Source organism: Cygnus olor, chromosome 4 (assembly GCF_009769625.2).
Source record: "Cygnus olor isolate bCygOlo1 chromosome 4, bCygOlo1.pri.v2, whole genome shotgun sequence".
Classification (NCBI taxonomy): Eukaryota; Metazoa; Chordata; class Aves; order Anseriformes; family Anatidae; genus Cygnus; species Cygnus olor.
This window is the reverse complement of record NC_049172.1, coordinates 50,022,565-50,050,283: the sequence shown is the minus strand read 5'-3', so window position 1 is coordinate 50,050,283 and position 27,719 is coordinate 50,022,565. Positions and strand designations below refer to the sequence as shown.

Sequence of the window (27,719 nt, the reverse complement as noted above, 5' to 3'; positions counted from 1 at the left end):
TTATGATTTCAACTCATTCTATTTTAATTTCATGCTGCTGAATATTTCTTGTTGCCAAGATGTTATCCATCATCTTCTGCCAAAGAAATGGAGCAGCAGTTTGGCTGGATCCTGAAAGTAGAGGAGAAAAAGCACTGACATCTGTAATAAGCAACACTGTAAATAACACGATAGCATCTTATTATAAATGGAAAACTATTCTGGGAGACAAAACTTTACAAATATCTTTCAGAGGGGAAATGAGCTAAGCAAATATGTAAAGAACTAGGCAGTTCTCAGTGCATAACCCATTACCCTAATTCCTATCTGTAAAAAACGCAACAATTAGTCGAGTAAGTTTGGAAAGGAGGTTTCTTTTGCTTGGACACTTTCTATTCTTTGGAGGGAAATGACATTCTTTAATTTCATAGCTGTCTGCAGTAGGGTTTACCCCCTTTCCTTTGAAATCTCCAGATGCAGTCATTGTGAAAGACAGCACATCGGAAGAAACACACAGCACTTTCCTTGCTAGGTCACCTATTACGCACTCCAGGCCTGATCTTTGCCCACTGACTTAGACTGGGTTAATGATGAAATATGTTGCTTGGAAACAAAATTCAGTAATGCTGCCTTTTCAGGACAAACTTGGAATATATTTGTATCACTGAATTAATTCCTGCCACCTCTGGATAGCTGGTTGATGCTGTCATAAATTTCTTCTCCTGTTAAATAACGGTCAGCCAATCTTGCTGTCTGAAGCTCTCTGCTCTTGAAGGGAGTGCTGCGTTTATTAACAGAATTAACTTATTAACAGATGATTTCCTGAAAAGGAAAAAAAAAAACCAGCTACAACCTAATTACTGTACATATGGGAGTGATTGAGGTTGCAGTCTCTACCCCTTTGACCTAAGCTCCATACATCTCTGAGATAGGTGAATGTTGGCATTCCTATTTTCTAGATGAGAGGGTGTATTATTTGTGTGTAATACAATGAGTTCTTGATAGTGATGTGATTAGAAATCACAAACACATGTTCAGTCTATAGACCTTACTGCTTGCCTGAACATCCTTTGCTGAAGGCTGCATGAGTCCTGTGAATACATCTAATATCACAGGATATTGAATGGCTGGTGGTCTGGTATTGCAGTCACTCAGGAAATGGGAAGCTAGGTACTCGTCCATTCAGTGACAGCTAGAATAGTAGAAGACACTGTCCAAAAGTACAGGAGTAACAGGAAAAATAAAGAAACATCATGGTTTATGGGCTAAAACAAACAAGCAAACAAATGAAGCAAAACAAAAAATCAAACAAGCAAGCAATAAAACGGGGGTGGAACATCACTTCAGATTGTGCCAGGGAACCTGCACCTTATTTTTTTTTTCTTGTTGTTGTTGTTAAGAAATGGTTGCATGAATTCAGGCTGGCAGAGTTTCATGATAAAAAAATGTGTTGCCTGGGGAATATGGTTTATTTTCATTTTACAACAATGTTGAATAAAATGCCTTTGGATAAACAAATTCCAACTGTAGATGGAGCACGGTGAATGAAACGTTTCTTTTTTCGGTTCGGTGTCTGGAGGCTGGGCGTGATTGCACAAGAGTGAGAGAGAGAGAAGCTGTGTATGAAGGGAACACATCCTTTAGATACATTTTCTCTACAAGTGGCACGACAACTAAAGGTACCAGCTACACAGGGGGTGTTTATGCCTGTGCACAGTCTGTATTCTGCAGTGCTCTTTGCTTTATGATAAACTGATGTCCTTTCCTCATCCTTTGTAACTGCATTTGGGAACATTAGATTAGTATGAATGTGGAACATTGCTATTCGATAGAGCTTTTAGATTTCGTGCACCACTTTCTCTGAGCTGTGGCAAAAATACAGTTTAATACAATGTTGAACAGATCTTCCTGTGGTTTAGACCACATAAAACCAATCCTATTGGCAGATGATTTTCATAATATAAATTAGAAGATGGAGGGAAAGATCAGGGAATCATACCGGAAACTGGAGGGAATGTGAAGGGTCTTGAAAATGATGATGAAGAGCATGGCCGTCAGGTAGAGAAGAACACTCATAACCTCTAGTCTGGTGACAATGTACGTTTTCCTCTTCAGACTTGACAAGGAGCTTTTTCCTTCTGAAGAGGGAAGCCCTGGAGAGTTTGAAGGCCCTATGTCTGGAAACTATTTAGGATCGGTTAATGTCCTCTAAGGGTAAAAACATTACAAGTGGTTTTAGCAGTTGGATGGCGATGGAAAAAAAAAAAAAAAAAAAGGTAACTTTTACACTACTTTGAGTATGTTATTGCAAAAGTGTGGTTAATTCAATGTTGAAACTATGTTGCAGCATAGTGATGTAGTATGGCCGAAAAACATCCCCATATATGCTATCCCATGTATGTTAACAGTAGAATTAGCAGCCTGTGCTTGGGCATTTAAAGATCCCATCATTCTAAAGGTCAGGGAAAAATTCTGCTTAACCTTAGGGGGAGTTGTTCTCAAATGCAGCTTCTGAGGAGCCACTGAATGCAGTTCTGGTGTCTTAGCCAACACTAGGCTCTGCCTGAACTACTCACCTTACAGGAATTAAAACAGTCAAAACTTCAGTGACCTTACCTCAGAATACTTCTGTTGATCTGAAAATGTAAGTAAAATATCCAGGATAAAGAGAAATAAATCAAATAAATGGCATCATCCTTGCTTTCCCTAATGTTTCCTGATAGCGTGTAATAATTTACAATTACTGGGGCACTAATCCGTTCCTTGGAAAGCAAAATGCTGTCATGACAAACTTCCTGAGTAACTTCAGCTGCCCCAGCGCATTCCAGGCAAGCCAGGCTGTTTCAGAGATTGCAACGGATCAGGTTATACTGGAGCCACGTACTGGAAGTCCTGCACTTGGATCTGCATCCAGGAGTGAATAGGTCATTAAGGCACCTGCTGAGGAGCCGGTGAACATGCTCCTACTATTTAAAGTTATCTAGCTGAGGGGTGCCCAGATTCAGTGCAAGGTGTAGGTATCTCAAGTAGATACGGATTTTGGTACACATCACCCAGTGTATACAATATTCAAAAAATTAAGTGTTGAAAAGTTGGCTGGTAGATTATATTGAAGACCAAAAAAAAAAAAAAAAAAGCTTCATAAATGACAATGAGAATTATATGATTAGCAACTAAATGAAGTGTAAGATTCTGTTTGTGTTCCTGAATCATGCTTTCAGAAAGCAGAGACAATGCCACTTGTAGTTCTCCAGAGCTTAGTATTCCACACATCTCCCTCCCTTACTGCTGCATAGGAAGCACAGCTCTGCACACCAACAACATTGTGAGGAAGTTGGAAGAGACTTTATTCTAGTTCCTATTTTACTAATGCTGCTATAAAACTGTAGACCTGTCTGGAGTTTCTTCAAAGATACACTCATGAGACTGATGGTAGAATTTGGTCTCTATCACATTGTTGGGTGAAAACTGTATCTTCTTTTTCAACACCTTTGCTGTTCTAGAGCATGATCTGAATATTTTCCCCATATGTGTGTGAAATGCAATCTAAAGGATAATCATAGATTATATATAATCATAACGATATATAGATATTATAATCATATATAATGACTATACATAATCATTCTGTAATCATAGATTATAGAATCATCTTGATTGGAGAAGACCTTCAAGATCATCAAGTCCACCTGACCTACCAAGTCCCATCATTAAAACATGTCCCTTAGTGCCACATCCACATGCCTCTTAAATACCTTCCTTAAAATACCTTAAATACCTTAAAAATAGCTTTGATCTTGAATTGATTCATCAAAGGGTTCCTTCCCAGGTTCAGATGGCATACCACCATATGAACAACCTCAAGCAGGGGAGTACTGTTGTTTATCTTTTTCTCTAGATCTGCTGATACGTTTTCCTATCTAAAGAAAAGTAATTCTGTACTGGAAATAACAATTAAAAAAAACTTGTGCACCATATGTAGCTGGAAAGCCAAACTTGAGTAAAACGTGTATGGAAGATGCTCAGGTGGAACAGAGAAAGCCATCGCTGGTCTGGTGTGCCCCAGGAGGAAGGATCCAGGAAGACCCAGTTCACAAGGATTCTGGCCCCACAGCCCCCACCACACAAGTTCCCCAGAGACATTAAGAAGGTTATATGGCTACAACCTCTTTAGACTGAGGAAAGGTTGAAGCTCTTTGGTCACAGCAGTGGCCAAATGAGTCATGCTGTGAGGAGGAGTGAACTTCAACAAGGCTATGGAGTAATCCTTCGCTATTCGATATAAGATTTATAAGTGAAGAGGGACATTTTTCAGAACTGAGGATTGAAATGTTCTGTTACCATATATATATTTATATCTTGAAAATGGTTGTTTCATTTTTCTTCCTTATTTATTTAATTGCACACAGATATTCAAGGAAATCATCATCTTCAGAAACATGGTCTTCCATGTAGTATATTTGGTCATGCCCAATTACTTGCTTTTTTTGATTCTGGTGAGTGTATTGAAATGAGGAAACTTATCATTTTCTCCTACCATAACTGAGTTTTCAATCAAGATGGAATTATATTTTTAGCATTTCTCTATTTATCTGGTACACAGGACACAACCCAATCTAATCTAAAAATGATTAACTCATGCTGAAAATGATGGGACAGAGACATAGGTAAGCATCATACAGCTCCTGGGAAAATGCATTTCTGAAATGACAGCAATTCTTCTGGAGCCCCCATAGAGTGATTTTGAACATCGTTCTTGGATTTTTTTTTTATTGGCTTATTTATATGTACATTATAAAATGTTTTTAAATTGTAGATTTGAGATTTATTTCTGTCATCTCCTGTATTTTAAATTTGTCTCCCCATCCTTTAGTTTAAAGCTTATGTTCTAATAACCCAAGAAAGAGCTTCAAGGTTTTTATCTGGGAGGAAATCTGTGTTGTAGGATGTGAAGTGTTTTTGAACCTAGTCCTTTGATAGTCTGATGTGCCATAAATCTTATGGCATGTTACCTACAAATTCAGCATACGGTCTGACAGCTATGTTTGATTTTGGTTCTCTAAAGGATTCTGAAGGAATAGCAGGAATCCGTTTAGACAAGGGCAAGAAACTCCGGCCTTTTATTTTCCTCGCTTTTGAGAAAGTAAATTGTGTTTGCTAATGACTAACTTCAGAAAAATGAGCAGACTGCAGGAATCTTTCAGTCCTCTGACAGACCCTTTCCTGCTCCAGTAGCCACAGCAAAACCCCAGACTAAAGGCCTTGGGGTTCTTGCTGTTCCCTGATGCAATACGTAGCTCAATTCCTGCTGCTTTTTATTCTGTTCAGTTTTACTTGTTCTCAGTAACATTGGCAAGGTCAGCGGTGTTTTTAACTAGGTGCAGCTCGGTCACGCAGCTGTGTGTATAGTCCCCCAAGACAACTCACGGCCTGCATGCAAAACGCGTTCCCTTGACACACTTCAGAGGCAGTTAGCCCCAGTGGCAAAACAGAAGCACTCCACTACATGAAATAACAAGCAAGCATCAACAGTCTCCCCATCGGTAAGTTTACAGGCACCTTGCACTCAGAAGCATTTTGTGCAACACTTAACATCAATGTTCAGCCTTAGTCTGGCTCCAGCTGAATTCAAAGCAAGCTGAATGGAAACAAGATCAGTTTAGGGAGTTTATTTTATGTAAAATATAAACATGTTAACAGGAGAAAATATGTTTTCTTATGTTACAACCTTAATATCCAACATGAGGTTTATCTTACAGTTCTGCAGATAGCGCAGGGTTTAATTACATGTACATGATTAAAAAGAGCAGATACTCAACTGTACACACTCACGGCATATTGTACCCTTTACAAGAAATTCAGTATTTTATGTGTCCCCAGATGTATGCCTAATAGTTTTACTACCTCTTACTCCATTCAAAAAACTAGCACAAAATACTTAATTAGTTTCTCTATGATTGCACCTTTTTGACCAGGTAGGTAGGGACTGCATATTTACAAACAGATATACATATCCAAAGCCTCAGACAAAACAGCCCTTTCCACATTTCCTCCTCTTTTTTTTTTTTTTTCTCTTCTTCGCCACTACTCTACACTCATATTCATACAATAATGCTGACTTTACTCCTGAAGAGTCACAGGTAAGTTACAGAGCTCCTGTTAGTGCTCTTTAATGAAAGTCACTGAAGCTGGAATTTTTTTCCAGGATAAACACTTGAATCTGTAACACAGCTGCCCTCAAGTTGCTCTTAGGGTTAGAATGAGAGTTGAGAAAAGGACTAGAAAATAATACAGTATCTGAACACAGTGTCATGGGATGCTTGCAGATACAAACACCATGAATAATAGAAAGCTGATGTTTGAGCACAGCTTCTTTGAGGAATGTATTCCTACTAATGAGAGTTTGAGGTTGTGGGGAGAAGGGCTGCAAATACTTCTTAATTATCTACTGTGGCAGGCTGTGGTGAACTACAGGGTGTCTTCACAGAGGGTTTGTTTCTGCCACTTTGGAACCCGTAGGAGAAGGGTTAGGATTATCTAGGGGATGGAGCACTGACTTCATCTGGGTAAGCTGAGGGTTAAGATGCTGTGTGCCGTCCAGCTCCTCCTACAAACTACTATGCTAACACAAAAAAATCACTCTTTAAGAGTCTTTCATACAGCAAAGTTGCCACCTGTAACAGCCTTCATCGGAAGCATTAAGCTGTTAAATTGCCCATTGTAAATGACACACACAAGTTAATTTATTTTACATTGTGCAATGGTCCCAGCCCTGATAACCCAGTGAAGCAGAATTATTAAAGAATTATAGCAACTCTGAGACCGTGAATAAAGGGAGTTATGTGCAGCCTCATATTAAATCCTCCAGGCAAAGCCAGCAAGCAAACCTCCTAGGGGGTAAGGAATCATTAGTGTGTAAAAAGGTGTGGGCTTAGCCCAGCTGGTCCCATCAGGTGGGCACATACCTGGTAGGTGTTGTTTGACCTTGTATGCAAAAATGCTAATCTAAATCATTCTTGTGGACGGGTTCAAGCAATCTCCCCAAAGTAATGCACATTAGCTGGAAAGAAATTAAAAGGGTGTCTTTGAGGCTTGCCAAGGGCTGTTTAAATATTCAGTGCCATGTTAAATCGATAAGAAACACCTCACCAACAGAACTGCAGCAACAGGAAAAAGTCCTGGTCTTTTCATTGATCGAAGAGAGTACAATGTCTAAAATAAATTAACAACCTTTTGCAATTAGTTTTGCACTAACAAAGCAAAGTCAGTGATTTTCTAATATAGTTACCATCAACACTGCTCTGCAAGAAATATTCAGCATCTTTGATAGATGGAGTGTTATTATTTTATTTTTTACTAGCATGTATCCTACCTCTTTCCTTTATATGAGCCCAAGTGGAGAGAAGGAAGATACAGAAAGATTGCTCTCCTTGCTTGTACTCACACGAAGGCCAAGAATAAATGCAGCTCTTAAGATTACTCATGTTTGAGATTGCACAGAGCACAGGTAAAATGGCAAATAGAGCACTATGTGCATTATCAGTTGATTGACAGGTAAGTGTTTGGTAAAAGAGAATATTCTTGGGAGAAGTGGAGCTTTTCTAAATTATGGTCATTAATAACTATGTAACAGAAGGAAGTATTGCAGCCATTCCATTCTTTATCTGTAGTCTTGCAGATAGAGTGCAAAAAATGCCGTGAAATCTGAGGTGTAAGTGCAATTCATCACATACATATTGCTACAGAAGGTGAGAGGACAGACACACTATAAATACTGCATCCTTGTCATCCTTGCGGTGTTTACAGTGTGTTTGCCCTCTCACCTTCCACAGCAATATGAACAAATACATATGAACAAATTTGTGCTTCCCAAATTTACAGCCCAACTAGGACTACAAACATAGAAATGGAAATTGGGTTGTAACTAGAGATGCTGCATCACAAGCAGAAGGTTGCAAAAACAAAAAGACAACAGCAAAGTGTTAAGCTGATTGGAATTTCACAAGATTGACACTGATGCTTAAAGTGCTTAGGTTGGTTACATTTAAAAACTTAAAGTATGTAAAAATTAAAACAGAAAACTAATAATATTAACTACGTAAGTTATTATACAAATACATTAACAGAGAAACAAAAGAGAAATAAATTAAAACAGACTTTGATAAAAGTTCTAACATGGAGCAGGTATAAATCCAAAACTTCTTAATATTACTAGCACACATTTAGCTATAAGATACTGCTCAAACTTGCCAGCCACACGCAGCGAAAATGTGATAAATCAAGAAGGGGCTGCTGCTGAGAGACATCAAATCACTGGCAGCTGCAAGTTGTCAGCTCCAGTCCCAAGTAGGTGATGTTGTTACAGATGGGAGAATTAAATGTAATGTCTGAAGATAAAAGACAGGTGTGGTAGCACGTTAGGACCCACCACATAACATGAATTTTAATTTCAGCTTAAGTCTTTAATACCTTTATTCATTCTAACGTGAAGGAAAACACCTACTGCTTTATTTCCTTTACTACAACTGCTAAAGGAACAACATCTTTAAGATGTTATCTGCTGCTCTGTGGTAACTGTAAATTATTAAAATTGAATTGACAGAAGCAATCTGGGGACTTAATTGCAACATGGTGTTCTGCTTCACCGATATGGTTCCTCCATCACTCCCTCTCTGCCTCCCTCTGCTGTGTCCCAGAAATAGAAATTACATAAAATCCTGACAGCCTGTTCTGCGGAACATTGAAGTGGAGGTCTAAGCTCATCCTCTAAGATAACTGATTCATCAGCACTGCAGTGCTTCATCGGGTTTACCTGAAAAACAGCACAGGACAAAAGTGTTCTTTTTCAAAGTAAGAACATGGTAGTAAGTTTTATAAACTTCTTGGTAACAACACATGAAACAAGTAGAGAACTTCAGATGTCATTAGGCCTAATACACTCAGAACCATAAAAACAGTCATTTTAAGGAAGTACAGGACACTCATAGACATCTGTGCTATATTTTTGTGTTCTAGAGGCTGACTGAAAAACTTTGATTGTCCTAGATATTTTACCATTTTTTCTCATAAGAGACTGGAAATCTATATATAAGCTTAAGAAAGGATTACGTTTTTTTTTAATCAACTAAAATATTTTACATCGTAATATTGTTCCTGTGACAATCCTAATCCTGCAAAATGTGCTTAATTTGACATAGATAGAACTTCTCCTGACTGAAGAACATTTATTATTTAGAATCAAAAGAAAATGCTCCTTACTTTAGCTGGCATTAGCATAAAGTGAATGTTCCACGATTTTCAGAGTTGATGTCAAACCACTGACTGGTGAGATACCAGTGATGTGATCTCAAACTCCTGCTATAAGTACCTGTACAATATTTTCTCATAAATCTTACGCATCTGTTCTCATTTGTAACAGAAAAGTTGGGCAATTCATTTTTAACACAGTTTTCACACTTTATGAAAAGCAGTAATGTACAACAGTTATCTGTATGTTTTACAACCTAGAGCTGTCTTGCAGCTGGAGAAAAACAAAGATTAGTATCCTATACTTGATCATTTATATATTACTTCATTTTTATTAACATTAAAAAATCATTTTTCAGATAAGTTAATTCAAATATGAAAAACTTTTCCTAAAATTGAACTGATCTTAAAGTTATTTTTACGCAAAAATACTTTACATACAAACACAAGCCTCAAACATTCAATTGATACATTAAGAATGTATTTTTTGTTGCTTGCTTTAAAACTGAAGAATGCCCTGTGAATGTTCTGTAGTAAACTGTAAAGTACAGACTCTTGGACCAATACTGGTGACTGCTGAACTGGAGTGTCTTCATTCACAATCAGGAAACACTCCTGTTTTAAAAGGCAAGTGATTATTACACTTGTAATGTGGCAATTCTGAATGCTCATAAATACATCCATTAAAGAAGGATATGCAGGTTTAGCTTTTCAGTGGAAAAATCTCCTGGGCCTCAGTGAGAGCCGGTCTCCTGTATGATGTCTGTCTTTTGTGTTACAGACAGAACATTTCATTCCATCATCAATAAAAGGACAACAACTGCATCCCAATTATGCTTGTCTTTAGCCTGCATAACAACCTTCATTCATGTGAATGATCTCTGCAGACCTCTACTGTTACTCACCTACCTCAGTACTCTAAGGTTACATTCTACGTGTTTTCTTGTATTGGTATAACATGATAAACCACATATAATGTTATATGAAAAGTCCACTTTTGTTTCTCCTTCAGTGTAAAGTGCTATGTTTCCTTTGTTTACAAAATGGCCATTGATAAATCCAGCTGTTCAGCTGATGTTACAGTAGAAGCTAGTATTTCATTTTCACTGTTATTCAACAAAAAGATATTCCACATTCACAGTAGATTACAATGAAAAATGTTTTTCTCTTTCCTACAGAAAACTAAAATATAACATTTAGCTCTGCTTCTAAAGCCATTTTCTGAAACAGTGTCTGCCATAAAGTGGTAGGCAGGCTTCTAAAAGAAAAGTACCAAAAGCAACATTGACTAATAAATACCAAACAAGAGTGAATAAAATATAACAAGCAGAAATACATTTTGTGAGATGAGAAAATTTCCTTGTAAATACTGGAACCAACTTTCAGTCCCCTTGAAGACAGCAGGAGTTTCTTTGCTGTTGACTTCATTGGAATAGGTATTTGGCTACCGGGGTTCAAGCATTGCATAAAGGAGTGTCAAACCAAGCAAGCTAACCCGGTGTTACCACTGCCTCATCCTGCTTTCCATCTCTCCTCATACCCTGTTGATACTTTCTTCTACATTCTTTTTTTGCCAAATTCTAGTATGTGTGTTCAGCAGTTTTATTAACCAGTGCATGACTACTGCCAGCCAAATTCACCCAGAAAAATCAGAAACAGTTGCACTAAGCATTTTGATATTTTTAAAATCAGACCCTCAAGAGCCCTATTTGGCTTTGTGGTGATCCAAATGCTATCAAACATGGCTAAAACACTAGCAATGGCATATACATGGCAGCGTGTGTAAATTAATGGTTGTTATATGCTGTTACGTTGCTAAGAAATGGACTTCTTCTTGAGAAATGTACATGGGACCTACAGATATTCAGAAAAGACAGGATCAAGCCCTGTCTTATGTATTGTACCAACAACACACATTTAGCAGGACTGTGTAATTTCAGTCCTGGTGGATATGTTGTACGTGAGCAGTGTTGGTATCTCTGCAAACTAAATTAAGTAAGGACTTTATTATACTGTTTCAACAGAAAGATAAGACCAGTCTCTATAAATGTTACTTATCTCTGTGTCATATGTGTCATCCAGTGCTCTCTAAGTTCTGAAATCTCACCTAGCTGTACTATCACATGGTTAGCACACTGACTGGATATACAGCATTACTTTGTTCCATTGCAATTTAACTCCCTCTATGTGAATGTTAGGCCTGAAGTTATAAACTGAAAGTTTTTAAAAACCCAAAGCTTAAGTGATTTTGGAAGAATATCTTTGCAGAGGAGAGTAACATGTTAAAAATAAATAAAAAAATCCCCTATGCAACCACAATTCCAGTCATTATGAAGCAGATTTTTTTTCATACACTTAAATTGGGTAAGTATATGTCAGAGTGTATTTATGGGAATGCTTTGTAAATCAACACACCCCAAAGTCATTTAGAAAGCTTTAAACAATTTTGCCCTAAATGCAATGAACACTTCCATATAAAATACTACTCTAGCTGGATTGGGTTTAACAGTTGACATCCAGATCTTATTATCTGTAAATGTTAGTCCATATAAATTCCACTAAAATCTGACTGCAATTAAATTTTCAATCAGTCTTAAAAACAACAAACTAACCCCCCTCGCCAAAATAAAGTTCTGCATGTCAAAAGTGAACGGTTATAGTCAATACCACGTGGACTGTTTAATAGGAGACAGACTTATCATTGTTCAACCATACAAGATGTGGTCATTGTAAAGGTTGGTTCAGGGGGGGGCATCACCTTCTTTGCGTGCAGCATTGTGGTGTGCAATTGTCACAGTTTGCCAAGTCACTCTCTTGATTGATAGAATAAAATATAACCAGACTCTGAATTTTTGATATATCAGAGGTCAGTCCATAGAATTCTTCAATAGCTTGAGCATCTATTTTCTGCAAGATAAATAGAATTGTTTATGTACAGTTAGGTTAAAGAAATACCAAGCATGGATTAAATGGCTTTGTAAAAACAAAAGACAAATTCAGTTATATGTTTCAGAGGAGCAATTAACAATTCTGTTTGCAGTTCAGGCTCTGAAAGGGTAATGTTTAGGGGCTAAATCCTACTGATTGCACTCATGAAGTCAATAGAAGTGTTTGTCTCAGAGAACCTAACTGAATTAAGGCTTTTTCTAGTAACAGAGACTCTTTTGAATGCAGTAGTGAACACTGGCAAAAAGCATGAATGTGACCATGCGACCTCATCTTTCTGACAGGTGACAGAAACCCTCTTCAATACATGCACCATTCCCAGTGGTCCCAAAGTGCTTACTCTACTCCAATGGATTAAACCTGGGAAACAAGACTCAAGACCTCAGTTTTGTCAGGTGCCAGAGTGACATACAGGGTTTGCTTGGGAATTAATTGTTCTGTGCTTAGAATCTGTGATAGTTGTGGACCAGACCTTGTTCTAATTTACATTCAGACAATCCCAGATGGACTACAGAGTTCAGACTTTCTCATAACTTCCCGGTTGTTCAGGAATTAAAATCCTACAGCAAACCTAACTTTAACCAGTCCAGTTTTGCCTAGTGTTATTGCCAAAGATTGCAAAATAGTTCCTGCAATGAATTAAATTGATTTTATTACATAGAGAGAACATTCCAAATTAAACTCTCAAAATCTGATATTAAAAATGTTTGATGTTGCTCTGAAATAAAACAACCCCCTTTGACATTGACAGGGTACAAACTGCACAATTAATCATTCTGTTTGCAATCCTACTTCCTAACTGAGCTGAGCTAAATGTCACATTACAACCAAGCTGTGACTTCGCAGAGTAGTAATCTATACCCAGATCTGGATCAGAATTTTAATTCCAAATTGAGAAGAGAACATAAACAAATGTTATGCTTGTGGCCTTCAGCATACTGACCTCTACAATGTCATCATCAAACAAGAGCCAAAATCCATGACTTTTCACAATAGTAATATAATGCCCACGATTTGGTCCACTAAAAAACAAAACAAGAAATAAAAATAAAAATCATAAAACCTGTAATAACTTTAGAAGGCACTATTGGTTCCATTTTGATAAATCACATGTCTATATTAAAGCAGACTGAATTATAAATACATGTTAAGAAGAACATAGTAAACCCACCTGTGGTGGTACAGTGGAAATGTTCTCTTTTCCCTTTTTGCCTTGTTGCAGTGACTTAATCAGATAAAAGCTAAATGTGTTGTCTTCATCTGTTCTACAACCATTTGCAAATTAACCTACAGAGTACTTAACAATTTGCTCATAGCAGACATCAGCTAAGGCAAATATTTTAAGAGATTCAGGCCAAGATACATGCAAGCTGGTGCAGCAGCATGGTGTATGTCCCCCCTCCCACTCTCCCTCCATTTTGTCAGGCATGCCTCTGCCCTTGACAAACGCCTGGAACTGGCAATAGCTAGAGAAAAGCAATAGCTTGAGATAGACATGAAAGTGTCTTACCTTCCACAGTGAACAACAACAGCTACCAAGTCATACATCCGATCTAAGTTGACAGCATCACCAGATGTGTTGAAGAGACGTAACTCCAGAGGAAATACTACACGATATGACAGCTTAGTATACCTGTGCAATTGTTCCATATACTTGAATCTCTTGAGGTGTAAGGCAAGAATCATTGGCAGCTTTTTTACTCGCATCCTGTGAAACCATTAGAGTGCACATGATAAAGACCTGCCCAGTTCAAAGCCACTCTTTCCTCGATGAGTAAATGTTTGCATTAAAAAAGCACCTTGTAAGTAACACTAGTCTACTAGCAGTAGCATCTACAGTAAAACTTGTGATAGTTTTGAAACTGTCTGTAGGTCCTCTGGCCCCCAGAGAGTGTGCCTTTGGGGTGCAAGCAATCTAAACACAATGAATTTCAAGGAGGAGGCTTGTCAAAGCCCAGGAGGGATATAGTGAAATACCCTACTCTTTGCTTACCTTTTCTGTGCCTCTTGTTTACTGCAGCAAGTTTCACAGTAGTATTTCTGTTCACTACATAATGTCTCTGTGTTGCTGAAGTCTCTGTAAATAAATACAGTCATCAGTTCTTAAAGGTTCTTAATACTTTTGCCCCAGTACCACACTTGGTCTGTGGAACTGGAACCCTAAAAAGACACACATGAGGAAATCTTGTTTCCACTGACATCCACTTTTCTATAGCACCTAAATCAACAATACTGGGGTTTGCAAAGGGACTAGGGGTATCTGACTGCTGTGACAGCCCTGTGTTTTGTGCTGAGGCCCTACATACTATACAGGGGAAGGTCAGGTGTCTCTAACTGAGATCTACATCCTCATCTCTTACATGTCAAGGGGCTGCCTAGAGTTCAATGTAGTTGCTCAATCCATCCAGTGCCTTTTAAATTATTTGCAGAATGGACTATCTTCAAGTGCACTTCAGTCACTCACAAATAGATCACATTTTATGGTGTTCTTCTGTAAGATAGGCTTGAATCCTCTTATGCAGAAGAAATAAATTGAATTCAGTCTTCTGTATCCTCTAACCTCTGAACCATTATCCAGAAGTTATATGATTATACTTTCTTGTTGTCTAAAAAGGAAAGTGACAGCTACTATAGCAGTTTTCCTAAATACCTATCAAGTAAATATGCTTAGAAATGTTTCTGGACTGAGCTTCTGAATTGAGAGAAGCAGAGGAAGACCTGGCTTGATAATGCTGCTCTGTTCACAGAAAAGATTTGCTATAGTCACAATGCTAATATTCTTGGGAACACAATTTTAGGTATCTAAAATACCTAACTGGAAAAAAATGGCAGTGATTTTTTTGTCACCTCAAGTGTTACATTGCAGCTGAGCAGGTGTTTTGAGAACTGTAAATACAGACATAAACACCTATCTTCCACTTCCAGACACACAGGTTTTCTTGCGACTCTGAGCTTTAAATAGATGTATCTGAATCACAAGATGGTTTGGGTTGGAAGGCACCTTTAAAGATCATCTAGTCCAACTTCCCTACCATGCCAGGGACACCTCTGACTAGATCAGGTTGCCCAAGGACCTGTCCAACCAGGCCTTAAAGATTCAGATGTTTCTGAAGAACAGAACTGTCCTGTTGATTGCACCTACATTGTTGTACTTGACAGAGTTCTGAATTCCAGACAAATTCAGTCCCAGCAATAAGCTTCGTTCTGCCATTGCAGCCCATGTGCACAGAGGCTGAAGCTACGCTGCCTGCAAGGTTAGCCTCCCCTCACAGCAGGCAGCTCCAGACTCCTCTTAGAAAGGCAAGGGGAGGATTCCTCACGATTATTTTTACCTGGCATCATCACCACAGGGGCAGATGGGAGAGAGAGATGGGAGAGAAGACTGTATGGATTGCCAGGGCATGGGTATTAGGTTACTTCCACAACTTGTGGGAATTATCCATTTTCAAGTTTAAGTTCTTTATGATTGATAGTTATAGTAAGATCTCTCATGCTCTATTTCCTTTGGGGGAAGGGAGGTATGCAGGTGAAAATTAGATGTTTTTGTTGCCCTTTACAACTGCAGCTTTGGTAGTTGTTTCATCAATCAGGAATTTTCAGCATTAGATGTTTCACAGTTAAAAACAGCTGATCATTGGAGTTCAGGCAGTCTGCATGTACAAGAACTACAGGCTTGAGGAACCTTTCTCTACAACTGCAGAGCTAGTTTCAAGACATTTCCAGCTATCTCCTGTTCCAGGAATGGGCCAATCTTCATTCTGTTTATATGGTACTTTAACAGGAAAAGGGAATTTTTAACTACACCCGCTCAAGACATACTAATTCAACATTGACCCTATATGCTCCCACACTTCTAGTCATTCTACAAGCTCAATGCTACAGTGCAGAAGATGCTTTCAGTTGTTTATATGCATAAATAGTATAAATTTTCTATTTTAAGAGATGACAGAATTCTTAGTGGAATAAAAAAAAGCACAGGCAGACTAGTTAACAGTTAGGATCAATGGACTGGTAAACTTTGCAACTCCTAGTGGAAATAAAAGTAATGGAAATGTACTACGTATGTTATTAAACTTTTGTTGCTTCAGGCCCAGTCGTCTACCCTGTGGAGTTAGACTATGCCAGAGGCTAGTATTCTTTGGACCTTTTCGATCTGAATAACTACGGAAGTAACTGAAAAGAACCTTCATCCATAGTGGCAAAGAAATTCGTTTTACTGAAATGTTATATTGCACAGATTTTCTTTAATTTGCCTTTTCAGTGCAGTAGTATTTAAAGCTTTAAAGTCACAGCAGAGCAGTTATCTTAAAAAGGATATAGTGAATTTTACAACAAGAATGGTAACTTGGTCATTCCTATTAGCAGTAACCACAAAAGCACTTACACCCTGTTTAATAATGAATAATGCAGTAGAGCAGTGAGAGGAAATCCATAGTCTCACTGAATATATGTTTTCTAAACAGAGGTAGACCTGCTTCTAGTGTGAAAGACAATCAGAAGAGATGACAGGTGATAACTCATTTATTTCTAGAAGAAACTATTTATTTCTTCCATTTATTTCTAGAAGAAACAACGGATAGATTTCAAATAGCATGGCATGTTGCTGGAGTAAGGCAGATGCTGTACTGCTGTGTATAAACAACTTTTGGGTATCCATACATTTCAGGACTGTGTAGATCTCTGCTGGAATATTGTGCATAGTTTTAGGCAACTGCACTTCAGGAAGGGGAATTCAAGAGAGAGGTTCAACTGGAGAGAATGCAGAAGAGTAATGAACATGAACAGAGACCTAGAGAAGATGATCTGTGAAAGAATGCTTGAACGACCTTAGGCTGTTTAACTTGAAAAAAATAAAAAATAAAAAATAAAAAAATAAAAAATAAACCCACAATTCTAGGAAGAGTGATGACATTCTGTATATAAACCACTGCTGCTAAGAGGAAGAGGAGCAACCCTTTTTTAATGCCCAGAGTACACAGGAGGTATGCAATGGAGCTACTACTGATAAAAGATCTTTTGGAACAGAAGGGACAAGCATCCCTATTTGAGGGCTAAGGACTTCTACAGTATCCTACAGGAGACTGAACTGAAACTGAGAAGGAATGAACTTACTGCATCTAGCACTTCAAAATGTAACAATTGTTTTTTAGTACAGTTTTATCTACAGAGAAATCAGTGCTTTCTAACTCAGGAAGTGGTTAGTACCTCATATGCTTTCTCTCTCTGTAAATCTCAGTTTGGTGTGAGATGTCAGGCAACATCTCCTAGGTGTTCCAGAACAACTGCTAAAACTAAATGCAAGTTCAAAATTGTTAGCCAGTGAAAGAGCTTGAAAGACTAATATGGCCAATTGATAATCATTACCTCTGATCAGCAATACATTGTCTTAAACCTAGATATCGTTTTTTTTGTATCAATGTCAAAACTCCATATATTTTAAATCTCTCAGGATAATCATCCACGTAAACCTGAAATTTATTTTGATCTCGGAAGTATTTAACAGTTAAGCATGTACTAAGAGCAGAACTGAGACTTAGAATGAAAGACTTCTCATTGTATTTTTAGGCTGAGACACAAAACAAGAAACTTACATGGCAGAAAAGTAGCCTTTTGGAATCTTTTGCCCTCTAGGGACTCTAGCACTCATTCTATAAAGCATACACTTGACTTTTAATATGCACATAAGTCCTAATCAACAAAGCACTTGACTAAAAGCTTAAAGATAAGCACACACAAATCTCTTTGAAGCCATTATTATTCTGCAGCAATTCTTCCAGATGACAAGGCAATAAATTATTTTCCCCGAGAGAGGAATCTTTTTTCTCTTCCAAACACAGGCACTGAAAGTGAGAGTAAAACAAAATCCATTAATGTATATTTTGTCATTAGAGGAAACATCCAGTTTGCAGTAGTTTTCTTCTGCTTAGGAAAATCTCAAAACCAATGTTATTCTACTTTTCTATTCTGTATTTACTAGACTTGGAAAATTTAACAAAGTCAGATAGACGTATCTTTCAAAGAGATGCATTCATTTACCTTAGACAGTGTGTAATTGATGTGTTCTGCTCCACATCAACAGAAAGGTCAAGAAAATCTTCGTCTTTGCTACTAACCTGTGGCAAAGAATATACATGTAAAACAGATTTAGTAAAAATCATACATCCAAATGCTGTTTATGCCTATGTGCAAGTGCTGAAGATGGACCGATTTCTCAAAATAAATTACACAATTTATCTCAATGACTTAATTTTTTCTCTAGTTCAGCGTGACTGTATTCATTCTGTCAGGTTAGCAACCTGACCAATCCAGCTTTTATATCATTTAACTTCCATCTGTTCCACTTAGCCAAACCCACTGACCATGGATCAGTGGCTGCAGTTTCATGTCATTTAAAGGGAGAGCATCATCCCTTATGGTAGCTGTAACTGCGCTGTTACATATGTTCTCTGGTTATGCAACGCAGCCCAGCTCCTTATTACACTGGAGTTTTATTTATCTGTGTATAACATACTACATTATATAAACTCACTTTATACCCTACATAAGTATATCCGCTATTATGGACATAGAGAAGATACTTTCCATGTTGGCATTCATTGAGAAGTGTCGTTCAACTACTTTATGTTTTCTCTACAGTCAGTAGTTAAAAGCCTGTTACTGTGTTTCTTGTTGACAGACCTGCATTTCCCCTTTGAATATTGCTCCTGATCAATAATTTTGACCAGATTGAATAAGAGGTTACAGGTAAAAGCAGCAAAGTGTTAATATTTTGCAAAGTAATTATGATTTTGCTAATGTTTTGTTTACATGGAACAAGAGGAGAAAAAAATCTGATAAAGGGTGTTTTCAAAAACATTAACTAGGAATATTTCGGGAATGGCAGACATAAACAGATCTGGAAACATGGTGCAAGTAAAAAATCCCATTTTGGGTCATCTCAAATCTTAGAGAATACTAAAACTTCCTCATTATCTAAACAAATGTTTTTGCAGATTAAAGAATGAAGTAGAACAGGTTATCAATTGAATTTCAAGATGCAGAGATTTTCTCTTCATCCATTAAGAGGCTTTTAAGGCCTTGAAAATCCAGAAAAGCCATCGTGTCTTTTTCAGATCACAGAAACCAAGACTGTAGCAAAATTACTTACTTTGCATGAATTTAGTCTTATTTGTAACAACCAATTCTGTTTATAAAATATTGCATGAACAGTCCATAGTTCTGTTCCTGTATCTGCATTTCCTTAGAATAACCAAACCACACAGGATAGCGAAGTTCAAATCAAGAACTTCAGTGAGGGGTTGAATCTGTTGTTCTGACCCAGGTCACTCATGCTCAGATCAATCCAAGCCCATGTATGTGGAAGTTATATACTGCTCTGAGCTCATCTTTGCATTATGTCAGGGATCCTATAAACATAGTGAATGCAGCCCGTATCAGTCCTGAATCCAGAGGAACACCTTTAGCAGGATTAATTTTGATATTACCATGGATGTACAGAGGCATAAAGTGCATCCAAATAAAACCAACAGCAGTTCTTCAAACAAAAATCCTCTCTGAGACATGATTCTACTCAGACGGCACAGGAAACCACAAAACTGGCAGCAATCAACTGCAGTATAAACACATAGCTAGAACTCAAAAGATAGAGCAACAAAACTTCAGAGAACATTGTGTCTCTGCTGTTGGAACTGAAGTTCTGACAGCCACACTGCATATCAAGGAGGTTAAATACTTGGAAAAGGCTTTGGCAAATACTGTGTTTCATCTGAACACCACAAGGAAGTTAGGAATTTTGTTGCTGATTTCAGCACATAAAATGTTTACAGACTAATTACAGAATAATACAGACCATAACTAAAGGTATCTAGAAAATCAGATTCAAATTGCACTCTTTGTGAGAATAAGAACTGTTGGAATCTGAATGATTCTTCATGCACAATATATTCGTATTTTAGCAAAGGGGTACCTTTTAACCCATTTTACTGTTTTCCAAAGATTTCAAGATACAGTAATAAAATATATATATATATATATATATATAATGAACTAGAAAAGTATACTGAGTAGTAAACAGTATTTCTGCAATCACAGGAAGCTGCGGACAAGCCTTCCTACAGCAGCAGTACTTAGCGCTATTTTTTCCATAAAGCTTGGTCACTTGCAATTACAGATAGGGTATTGTGCAGTTTTGCTGTTACCCAAGGACACATCCTGACTTAGCACAATTTGTCTTGTGTAAACACTGGATATTAATATAGAATTAGGCCACAACTGTTTAGAGAAGCTTGTCAGTTAAAAAAAATAGTTCTACCCTTCCACTTAACTTGCTATTATTACTTGAGTTTTCATAATTGAAATAGATTAAATAATTTTCGATCTCTCTCTCATGTATTCACTTAAACAATCTTGTTCCAGACTTGGTCCAACAACCACTTTTCTCATGTTGACTACCACTTTACCACTCTTCTTTGTCACTGAACCAAATCTCCTGAGAAGTTGTATTTTCTTGGAGAACAGTGCTATTCTTTATGATTAAAGAATATCAGAATATGTTCTTTTAGATATCTGTTATGACCTGGGTAGGATTTACGTCACCTAACTTGGGCTGTCTGAAGTTAGACACTTAACCTCAGCCTGCTGTTGGAAGATGCCTTCTCGGGGCACCTCTTTCTATCTTCAGGCAGGTAATCACAACAAAAAAAGCTGTGTTTTCTTTAGATAAAGTCCATGGTAGCAATATTGGTCTGAGTTAAAAACACATCATTCTTAGGCGAGATCAGTTTGTTGATCAATTTAAAGCATTGCTGCAGAAACAATTGCAACAGCTCAGCACCATGGAATGAGAACAAGCAAGCTGCACAACAGCTGTACAACAAGCAAGAGTAGATAGAATACCTGATACTGCTCAAACCTTTATCTCATGAAACAGCCTAGAGACAGATGGAAAGAACTTCCTGAAGGAGCTCTTTTGTAATCTCTATCATCACAGAAGGAGCTGAGAAAAATAGTTCATCCTTGACAGCTACCTTTTAAATAGCAAAGGTTAGATAAGGCTAATTCCATCCTTTTTGGAAAGCCAGTTTCACTACTCAACCCCAAAACCAGGTTGCTACTGTCTATGTTGGTCTGCCACATAGCAGCCCCACTGAGAATTTTTTCTTTCCTTTTTTTCTTTTTTCCCCCTTGTTTAAGTAGGAATGCGTGATTGGAAAGCACAGAAATTTACAGGGGACTTGTGATCAGATTTACTAACTAAAACTACTTTTACTGGTACTTCAAACATAAGAAACTTCAAGCTGACAGAATCCTTTTAAAAATATTAGGAAGATACAAGAAAACATACGGTTTGTTAATAACAAACCCTCTGTATGTCAGTCACATTCTTAGGAATGAATTAACACAAATCCATTTAACTTTTCACTGATTCTTGGGATAATGATGCAAATATCTTCTCCTGAAATTACAGTAATAAAGAAGTATACCGATTACCTAGCAAGGATTTTAGCTGTAGAGATAGGTATTATGACAGCAAGACTTGGCATAGGTTAGCCAAGTAACGCCTAGAAAAAAAAAATTTTAGAAAAGAATATACTCACTTCAAGAAGTAAAGTCTACAGGAAAATCCACAATTCTCAGATGTCTGAAAAGATTCATATATTTATATATATAAATTGTATCTATCTATTAATGGGCAACAACCAAAAAAAATCTATCCCAATGCTTACGGTTTCACAGTTCAAACATCTAGTTTCGTTAGTCAGTGTTCCCTGAAAAATCTCATGCACCCAGGTGAGTTCTTGTTTATTATTCTCTTCAGCTTCATTCATGTTGCCATTTTTCAGTTTCCCATTTTGCTTTTCCTGTTTCTTCTCCTCCTGCAAAATGTCGGCGATGGTATTCAGCAAGTAATTTAAAAACTCATGTGCATCCTGCTGCATGTAGTTGTCAAAGAGATCTGCAGAACAGAGTCAAGATTTCCAAAGCTGAATATGTCTGTTCCTTCAAAAAAGCAAACTAAATTCATTACTTCTTTCCAAATACATACATTGGTCCTTGCTAAGCAAAGTACTCAGAATCATGACAAAGAAAAAGCAATTTTGCAGTCACGTTGCCTTCAGTGAGGCTACTTTGAGGGAAGGCTTCATTTCTAACCTAACTTCAGCTGTCTATAAGGTTAGGCTCATCTTTGTTAGTTAGTTGTGTAGGCTCTCACCACAGTCAATGAAGAAAACAAGATGATGACTCAACTCAGCCAACTCTCAGTGCCTCAGAAGGGTGTGAGAAATTGGATGACTACAGAGGGGTCCAACATTAATTCCCTAGACTAGATGCTTAGTATTAGGCAGCACTGACACCCACCCATATATTCCACATCACTCAGACACTAAGGAACATCACTGAGTTTGGACAGTAAGACACATGGCTGGGGAAAACAAAGACATTTGATGCTGACACAGAACAGTAATAATAACACCATCTAACAAAGCTTATTTTTCACACACAAGTCTGATGAGCATGGACTTATCGTATTCCATACAAAATGCTTGTAGGAGGAGGAGAGAATATCTCCGTGGTAATGTAGAACAGACTTCTCTAGTGAAGGCTTAATTTAATTTGCCCCCCAAGTTGAAGAAAAAAGAATTTATGTTCCCAAGAAATGTGTGTTTTTATCCCCCTGCTCCTGAAAAAGCCCATGTGGATTTCCTCAAAAAATACTACACAGAGCCTTTGACTTTGCAGTGTCTAGCCTGGACACATGAGCAGGTTAATGTACACTGAGGCTGGCCCTGATTCAGAAAAGCTGAAAACACAAGATCCAGTCCCCAGAAGTGATCCCCAGCAGTGTGGAGGCACTGATCACTAGCTGACTCAGAGCTAACTTTGTCACACTTCCAAATGCCTGCTTTGCAATGGACAGTCGGCCCGTTTATAGCCTGTCACCGGTGAGCAATTTCTTCCAGGTGTTCGACTCATATTTTATCTGAGATTCAAAGCTCCCTTGTTTCTAAGTATGCCACCCACACTGATATGAATCCAGGCCAAAATGGAACTGTGTGGCAGGCTTCCTTATTCCAAGCTATTCCCCACATCCCTTAAGGAAGTAACACCACAAAATTAGGCATATGCTGCTGCCAACTTCATGCTCAGAAAGGGCCCGATGCATCACAAAGTGATGTGCCCACTGCTTTTAAGGACAAGAGCAGTGGCTGACATGCAACCCCCATACACATCTGTCACCTGTACTCCACTGTGTTTTGGACTTGGTGTGCCTGTAGCCCTCCCAGGTCATAATGCCAACTGCCCACAATATTTCTCGCTAAAATTAATAAAAAGACCTGCAGCAGAATGCCACCCTATTGCCAGCCCTAGCTCACTGTTCAGTGTGGTCTGTCCCACCACCATGTTGTGAAAGCAGCATTAAACCTCTGGGAACTCAGGAAAGCTGGTATGGTTATTTCAAGCATATTATTATATACAGAGATACTAAAATATTAATATCTAAAACAAAGCACTAAAAGCAATTTACAAATTTAACCTGAACATCTGACTAATATGACCACATAGCCCATTAATTAAATTTTCTCGATCAACCTTCAAACGTCTAAGAGGATTCCAGTTTCACACTTACCATTCTCTTTTCGTAACCTCGATATGAACTTCTTTGGTGGAATAACTCCAACTTTCTTCTTCTGAGTAGCAATACTGTGGAAAAGGTCTGCCAGGCAAGTCAAGAGATTTTCCTTCTTTTTCTGTTGGGCCTTGTATGATAACACATTTTCCCGAAACGGCCGGCAAAAGTACAATGCCTGCAGCACGGAGTTACAGTAGCAGGTGTTCCCGAACTGCCATGTAAAAGTAAAAACAATCTTGATCTCTGCACATCAAAAAAACCTAATTACTACACTCAACTTCAACTAGTTGCTACTTCAACATCTGCCTTCTGTGTCCCTGCCACATACCAGCCATTCTGCCATGCAGCTGCTGTAGGAATGTATTTCCACACCCTCATCTGACACTGGACAGAGAAAACCAACGAACCAAACAAAAACCACTATGGTGTTCTAAATTAACTAGGATATAAAATTTCTTCCACTTGCAAGAAATATATTTATTGTAGTAGATTCCCTTAAACTTGTTTCCATATATTAATATGTTCTGGCTGGGCTACATCATGCTGCTTAGTAGCAAAATGACTAATATTTTCACTTGAAAGAATTACTATGTCTGTTTGATTTATATGGGAATAAACAAGTGATTAAACAGCTTTCTCACACATTCTCTCTTTAGTCAGATAAAAAAAGCTCCTCCTAAGAGATTTCTTGATGCAGATCATGGTATCTAAGCCTGTACATACTTCCATCACTTCCTAGCAAAAATGAAAGAGACTGTTCCACGTGTTTTATAACTGAAATAGACTTTCAGCTTTATTAAGTGTAAGTGCTAACCACTGAAAACACTCATAGAACACTAAACTAGTTTCATACTCCCCCGGAGAAAATATCTTCAAAACATCTGAAACAATTTTGCAAACCCACTTTGCCTAAAATTGGAACATGAACAGCACTCTTTCAAAAGAAGGCAGTCCTGCCTTAGAGCAGGATTGGGGAAGGGAAAAAAAATAACAAATAAAAAGAAAGCAAAGTTCAAACAACATCAAAACCATCGTTCTCTATATGGTTAGTCTATTGAGAATAGTACTTACATTGACCAGTCCAAAGTAGTGTTCATTGATGGGAAACTGCTCTGGGCCGATGTCTTTTTCCAGAGCAGAGGCATTGGTGCCCTAAAGAAAGAGGGAAGAATTAATGTAGAATATTAAGATTCTAAAATAAAGTCATGGACAGCATCAAGAAATGCATTTTTTCCTTCCACTTACAATTAGCCAAGCTGACCCTGTCTTACTAATGGCCAAGCACGACAGTCACCAAAGCCAACAAAAATATTTGCCGTTCTAGGTAGTGGAGCTGGCCTGACCCGGACACTCTAGTGATGGCTGATTTGAAGTGAACAGGTCACCATACCAGCGGTTCCCCCCTCCTCCCTTATTTTTACTTTGTACTCGAGCAGCTGGATCCCATTACCCTCTTGTCTCATAAAGATACTTGTTGATCTTAAGCAAATCCCTTAAAGTTATCTTGGATAAACCAGTTTTTAGATGTAAAGCAGGTTTTCTAAGCATTACTGAGACTCCTCTGAATCCCTTTTAATTTGTCAGCAACCTTTAACAAAACTTGCACTCCAGGACAGCACCCAGTTCTGGTAACAGCACCACAAATGTTAAAAATAAGCATCGTTTATGTGCCATTTTGTTCCAGCTAACATTGAAGGGTGCATAAGCATTGTTACACCTCTCGGTCACTGTAAGTACCATCACTAATTTTGTGTCTGTTACCTGGAGCTTTGCTGTATTAAAATGCCTATTTTTAACAAGTTTAGGTTACCAAGCAGGCCAGATTGCTGCCAATGCCAGTGTCATCACCCCTTTCCTTCTATAAACATACAGATCCCTGTAGGACCTCAGTAAAAATGCTGTATTTGGAGAAGCATTCCCTATGTACAATTATTCAAGATCTATCAGTTAGCCAGTTTTCAATCTGTCTGATAATTGCTTTACTGACATCATACAGTTATTTCCTTACTGAACACACTCTGCAGTGTGAAGCATTAATATATCATGCCTTTGTAATTTCTATCGCACAAGAACAGCACAGCTGGTTGACTTTCATAAAACCAAGTAAAGTGCCACTGCAAAGATGCCAACATGTAAAACATCATTATCATTTTGCTCTTTACCAGCTGCCTCCCATATCAGCTTTTTGATGGTTTTCTCTGAGGCTGAGATCAAATTATACTTACACAGGTCCCTTCTGACTCTTTTATGCACCAAAAATGCGTACACAGCATTTTTTCCTAGTGCTCTGAAATTTACTGTGTTCCTAAGGTTTGTTCAATATAACATTGGATCAGAGAGCTAGCTCATAAATTAAAATTTTCAAAGTTACTGGTAAACAAATTCAGTAATTGAGGTGTTTCTTCCCCATCTTCTTCCCTACGTCTAATTTGTATTTCCTTACCATACCTACCATCAACACTGCTTAGCACTGCTTGCTATATTAGATTATTATTTCATGTCAACCCATCAAAAGAAGGCAAAGCTTAAGGAATATGCTGTATGTCCTTACTGGGCTCCACTAAGCCTCAGTGAGAAACTCAGAAAAAGGAAGAATCCACACAAAGCAACTGTTGGCTACTTTCAACTGTGATGACAGTGTGATAATTATGTAAGGTCTGCATGAAGATAATTTTTTTTGCTTGGAGAGACAGCCTTGCCAAAGATGCACAGATTCAGCAAGGCATCTGACTTCCTGAGAGGGAGGAAACTGATAGACATTTGCCTATCTGATACTAACAGTGAAGCAAACAGATGCTGATACCCTCAAAATCTTGCCTGATACAAGAAAAATCGGAATACAGAATATTAATGCAACTTCTGAAGAAAACCATCGTCACATTAATACTCATTGTGGAAAATTCAAGTCAAAGCAAAGGCTTTCTTCAACTACATGTTTAGCATTCAAATTAACTGTCCTAAAATAAGAATAAAATGGATGTTTTTTTCCAGTTTTGCAGGAAGATTTTTCCATGCTGAAAAAAAATAAATCTTCCTCTAGAAATTGTGGGGAATAATGCCTCTAAAAAGTAACTGCCTACTCTTTTATAAATTGCAGGTTAGCGTATGCTGTTAGACAAGCAGAATGCAACTGCTCTGCTAACCAGTTGCTCTTACATTACCCATTTACTTTTCTCCAGGGCCAGGTTTCTTACTTCAGAGAATGCCAGATGGTTTGGACCAATCTTTTCTAGCATTTAATTCATCTTTTCCAACTGAAGTATACCAGAAACTATGCACCCAAGCCAGGTTTAAACTGCAAAAAATGTTATTAGAGACGTGTTAAATGTGATACAGAACTCAGTCTAAACTGACCGCATCAAATATAAAAAACATGTTAGCCTGTAGTGGTCAGTCTATAGCAATAATCAATCATAACTATTTAATGTGGCTTTTGAGCATGACTGTCTTTGTTCCCAGTCCCAGCAAGTCATCCTGGTCAATTCAGTTAGTGAATACCTGCTCAAATATTTTTAATGCAATCCATTCTCTATGGTTTTATAAATAGTCCTGCGCTTCAGGTAGGAGAAATATCCTCCCACTGCTGAATCTACAGTAATTTCATAAAAAATAGCAAGAGTGGCAGTGCAGTCACAGAGAGCCCACATAAATATGCCAATGAACCAAGATCTGGGACTGTTAAATAAATTCATATCTTGGTATAGAGATAACAGAGAGGTATAACTGCTTCTTAAATAATACATGAATGAAGGGAATGCAAGAAAGTGACTGCGGTAGCCAGATCTTATGAGAATAAGAACTAGGTCAACATAGAAACTCCTACTACATATTCTGTGGTGTTAGTGATCCTTGATTTCTCTGCAGCTTTGTCACGTAATTCAACAATCACCATTTAGACCTTATACAATGGCGAAGA

At 37.9% G+C, this 27,719-nt stretch overlaps 1 protein-coding gene across 1 annotated transcript in view; it reads right to left on the bottom strand.

The window, feature by feature from the left end:
• Positions 1 to 5,633: 5,633 nt before the first annotated feature.
• USP46 (ubiquitin specific peptidase 46) overlaps positions 5,634 to 27,719 on the bottom strand; it is a 29,422-nt gene continuing 7,336 nt past the window's right edge. The window contains 9 exon segments of the mRNA XM_040555372.1: positions 5,634 to 12,081; positions 12,084 to 12,132; positions 13,115 to 13,193; positions 13,682 to 13,879; positions 14,165 to 14,248; positions 18,208 to 18,284; positions 21,897 to 22,126; positions 23,801 to 24,014; positions 24,875 to 24,955. Of these exon segments, the coding sequence (XP_040411306.1) occupies positions 12,032 to 12,081; positions 12,084 to 12,132; positions 13,115 to 13,193; positions 13,682 to 13,879; positions 14,165 to 14,248; positions 18,208 to 18,284; positions 21,897 to 22,126; positions 23,801 to 24,014; positions 24,875 to 24,955 (1,062 nt within the window). The 3' untranslated portion in view covers positions 5,634 to 12,031.